Below are 4,798 nucleotides of genomic sequence, written 5' to 3' on the forward strand. Positions count from 1 at the left end.
CCCAGGGAACCCCCAGCCTGGACCCTGCGCCCCAGCCGCAGGGACCGCGAGGACGGAGCGATAGGGGGCGGCAACGGGCTGGGAGAGTAGCGCGAGGACTTCCAGCGAGGCCTCTGCCTGCATCCGCAGGGCCAAAGCTCCCTGTCCCGGGACCCTGAGCCAGAGCCGCTCCTCTCAGCAACCCGCCCGCTAGGTCCAAGGGTGCCCCTGGGAACTACATGTCCCAGCGTGCCCTGCACCCCGCGCATGCCCCGATTGTAACCCCCGGCTGGTCCTAACCTTCTTCTAGGGCCGAGTCTGGGATAGGGAGCTGCAACCCTTGGCCTCGTCGGGTCCGTTCCCTTTTACTAGCGCTCCTTGTGCCAGCCCCTGGGGAGCCAGAGCGTCCTGGGGCCTGCCCTGGAGTGGCTGCGAGTCTGGGGAACAGATCACTGCACCCCAGTGCCGTCGTTACTGCTTTCAGGATGTCGGGGGGGGGGATCCAGAGAGAGTCTTTGTTCAAGGTCACACAGCTTCCGTTGCCCGAGGGCCACTAAGCCCAAGTCGAGCTGGTGCTGGAGGTTGGGAGGGCGGTGTGGGCAGGAGGCGGGTGGCAGAAAGGGGAACAGACACTGCACCCCAGTGCCGTCGTTACTGCTTTCAGGATGTCGGGGGGGGGGATCCAGAGAGAGTCTTTGTTCAAGGTCACACAGCTTCCGTTGCCCGAGGGCCACTAAGCCCAAGTCGAGCTGGTGCTGGAGGTTGGGAGGGCGGTGTGGGCAGGAGGCGGGTGGCAGAAATGTGGTTGGACTCAATCTCCCTGGATCTGCTGCGCGCCGCAGTCCTGTAGCCTCGGGTTTGCATCTCTAGATGATGTGGTGATGGTACCTGCTCCCTCCTCTGCAGGCCCTGGGGTTTCCAGTGGTGAGAGCTTCAGGGAAGAGGAAATCAGAAAGGAGAGCCGCTCCCAGCATCATACCCACAAAGCTCTCACACCCAAGCGCAGACCCAGACCTAGAAAGTCAGGCAGGTATCCTCAGAGATGCACACAGTGAGAGAGAGCTGCTATTGGCTCTCTAAGGTGTGTGCTCTCACCCCATTTTACACCTCGTCAAACTGAGCCTCATAGAGGCGGTGACTTCCTCAAGGTCATAGAGCTAATAGGCAAAGCTTAGGGTCCAAGCCCACACAGGCTGGCTTCAGAGGTTCTGGGTTTAATGCCTCCTCAGTATCCTCTAGGAAATGCACAACATTGTTGGCACATACTAAGTGCTCAGTCAACGTCATCTGTCACTAGTGTTATCGATGTCCTGATTTTACAAGTCGGAGACTGGGGCAGAGAGAGGCCAAATAAATGACCCACGGTTTTAAAGATGGGGCAAGAGTGCTGCAGACTTGAGCCCCAAACCTGGTGACACCTTTACAGACACACACACACACACCCCCATCTGCACAAAGGTGCTTCTTTTTTAGGTGAGTCAAAGTTTGGGGTTCAGATGTGAGAGTGGTGTATTCAGACCTGTCCTGAGCTGGCTCTACCAGACTGTGCTGTGTGTCCCTGGATGGCTCCTTAATCTCTCTGTTCTGCGTCTGCCTCTTTGGAGGGTTTGAGGAGCCTTGGGAGGAAGGAGTGGGGTACTTCCTGACCCTGAGGGAGGAGGGGGGTGGCAGCCAGCTATCCAGGCTCTTGGATAGGCCAATGGAGCAGTGCATGGCCCCAGCAGGAACAGATGACCCTGCTTTCTTCCTGCCCAAGTAGAATCCCTCCCATCTCCTGCAGAGGAGGCCTGGGGTGGAAGCTGGAATGTAGCATCCAGGGTTTTGCACTTGGAGCTCTCAGGATTTGAGTCCCTCAGCCGCTTACTCACCCTGTGATCCGGAGCCACCCACTAGTCTCTGATCCTCCAGGGTCTCTCCTCCTGCCCCAGGACCTCTGTGCTTTTATTGAACAGCCCTTGGGAACCCTGTGTTGGCATTTGAGTGGCATGAAGCTTACTTAGAGATTAGCATGTGGTCCCAGATTTACCCCTTGATAGTTGTATGATGGTAGGTGAGTCATGGTCCTTCTCCCCTGAGTTTCCTCATCTATAAAATGGAGTGAATGCTGGTGCCTAGCTCTTAGGTCATTGGAAAAACCAGTGAACCAATGGCCAGAACTGGACTTGCCCAGACCATGCAGGAGACCCTTGAACCCAAATTTCTCCACAGAACCTCATGGCAGATGCCTGGGCAAGGGTGAGCCACCCCCACCTATGGTTTCTGGAACCCACTGGGCCATACTTCCAGGATCCGTGGCAAGGGGAGTTATTTCCTAAGCCACCTTCCTCATGTGTATGACGAAAGTAGCAGAACTGGCCTTCAAGTGTGTGGGGTGGGCTGATGAGAATGAGGGATGCAAGAGGTGTGTGGCCACATCCCCACCATGGGGTTCCAAAGCATAAGATTTGTCAGTGAACCTGAGAGGGGATTTCATAGGAGAATCCAGATTTCTGGCTTCTCTGGAAAATCTGGTAAAATTGAGCCTCTTTCCCACTAGCTCCAGAGTGATTCTGCATACACTCAGGAAAGTTTTTCAAGTTAGAGGGAGACATGTTATTGGCCTATGGCCCTGGGGAAAACAGGGTGAAAGTCAAATCCAGACCCCCTCCCTTGGACCTTTACAACCCAGTGTGGGCTAGGGTAGGGGGAGTCCCCAGGAGATAGCTTTCTGCCATCCTGACACAATGCGATGACAGTTGTGCTGTGTATTGAGGAAGTCAGAGCATACTGTTAACTGTGATGGAGAGAGCTGGCTTTTTAGGTATCTTCTGTAGTAATGCATCATGAACTTGATCTCCTGTGCCTAGAGATCTGCAGACAGTACCATCTTCAGTCATTGTGTTGCTGGCTGCACATCCACAATGCTAAACAACACTTCGATAAACATGTTTGTTCCCCAACCTTCTGGGTTTTTCCATTGACTACCTTTCCTAAAGGGGGATTTCTGACTCTAAGGGATCAGAAGTCTTTATGGCTTTAAAAGTCTAAAAACATATTCTTTGACAGTAATTTTCTTTAGACTTTTCTGTTGGTTATACTGTATAGGGTTTTTTTTAGAGAGCAAATGTAGCCCTGGCCAGCATCACTCAGTTGGTTGGGTGACATCCCATGCACCGAAAGTTTGCATGGGACACGTTGCTGGCTCGATCCCCAGTAGGGGGTGTGCAGAAGGTAGCCGATTGATGTTTTGCTCTCACATCAATGTTTCTCTCCCTTTCCCTTCCTCTATCAAAAAATCAATTTTTAAAAAATATTTAAAAAAATAAAAGAGCACATGTACAAAAGCATAAGTAAGTCTATCCTCCTGACCCAGTGGTCTCTTCCAGTTCTCCCTGAGGACAATTGTCAATTTCCTGTATATTCTCCCAGAAATATTTTGCAGATATTGTATATAACTAATTTTAAAATATAAATATTATTATACCCTGTTCAGCATCTTGCTTTCAATTTTCATTTTTTAATTTAGGATTATGAAGTATACCAAAGAAGCATAGGGAACTGCACCACCCACCACCCCATAGCCCACCACACATTATGATTTTGCTCTGGCATTTCTTAGGGCTTTCTTGGAGGTTGCCCAATGTCAGTGGAGCACCATACAGGGGAGTCAATTATTGATTATATACATACACCATTCTTTTTTTGTTTTGTTGTTTTTATCTTTTTTCTTCTTTTTCATACACCATTATTGGGCCTGTTCCCAGCTCTTGGATATTAAAGGTATTACTGATTTTTTCCCCTTAAATAATCAATATGGAGGTAATATCCCACGTTGTATGTCTGCCTGGAGAAGGCATCCAAACAAAGGGAAAAGCTTGGCTTTGGCTTAGTTTCAAATACACCTGCTTAGCCACACTTCCCTGGCTGTGTGACCTGGGGTCGGTACGCCCCTCTTTGCCCATCTGTAAAATGGGCAGGCTGTAGTAATCCCTCTGTCTCATGGCTAGCTTCTGGGAGTACAGGCGGAAACTAAAGACTTAGTGGGGCTTTGTTTCCCAATGCCCCTAGGCAAGAAGCAGCTGGAGCGCCCACGACTGCCGCTTGAGCTTCTAATTGTTACCCGCCCCTTTCCCTGACCATGCTGGGGGCGGGGCGGTTAAAAAAATGTCCCTGTGACGTCAGCGCGCGCGGGACCAATCCCCCTGCAGGCCAGGCGCTAACTTATTTACATGGGTTGCCGGCTATTGGTCCGTTAGGCAAATGCAGGCCGTCCCAGCTTTTTAAAGCCGCCGTGTAGTTTTAAAAGATGCGGGGAAGCCAGACCATGATGTCATCGCAGCGCAGTAGCTCGGGGCTGACGTCATATCTGGGGAGGTTGCTGGCCCAAGACTGCAGGGCTTTCCTAACCACTTGGACTGGCCTAAGAGGACGCCTCAGCCTGGTCGAAGATCGGCCCCGTTACAATTCAGTGTCCCAGATGGTGCCCTGTCTCCGAGGAGGGAATCATGACAGTAAGTCTGGGCCGTGGTTCTGTCGGCGGGACCCATTTTTCCAACAGGGAACCAGCCTCAGAGGCCCGACTGGCTCGCGAGTTTGCATAGCAAGTTCGAGTTGCAGCTGATTGGTCTTGCCCATCTCCGAGTCTCTGATCTTTAGCCCGGTGGCCCCGCCCCTTGCCTGTGATGGCTGCGGTCACTTTAAGAGCGATGGTGAGAGCGAGAAGAGTATTTTTTTATTTAATTTATCAAGATGGCGGCCCATTCATCACGTGCCTAGTCGCGGCGAGTGATTGCCTCTCGGGGCCCCAGCGGGGCGGAGCTCGCAGCTTGGGGCGGGGCTG

General features: G+C 52.1%; 1 protein-coding gene across 2 annotated transcripts in view; it reads left to right on the top strand.

The window, feature by feature from the left end:
• The first annotated feature begins 4,270 nt into the window (after positions 1-4,270).
• The window catches only part of RNF44 (ring finger protein 44), an 11,134-nt gene continuing 10,606 nt past the window's right edge, over positions 4,271-4,798 (top strand). Inside the window, exon 1 of one of the 2 annotated variants that reach the window (XM_014539082.1) lies at positions 4,271-4,469. In XM_014539082.1, coding sequence (XP_014394568.1) covers positions 4,464-4,469 — 6 coding nt within the window. In that variant the 5' untranslated portion in view covers positions 4,271-4,463. The remainder of the gene's footprint in view (positions 4,470-4,798) is intronic. The other variant, XM_005865511.2, reaches the window with a different exon arrangement.

The sequence above is a fragment of the Myotis brandtii genome, unplaced genomic scaffold, assembly GCF_000412655.1.
Source record: "Myotis brandtii unplaced genomic scaffold, ASM41265v1 scaffold208, whole genome shotgun sequence".
Taxonomy (NCBI): domain Eukaryota; kingdom Metazoa; phylum Chordata; class Mammalia; order Chiroptera; family Vespertilionidae; genus Myotis; species Myotis brandtii.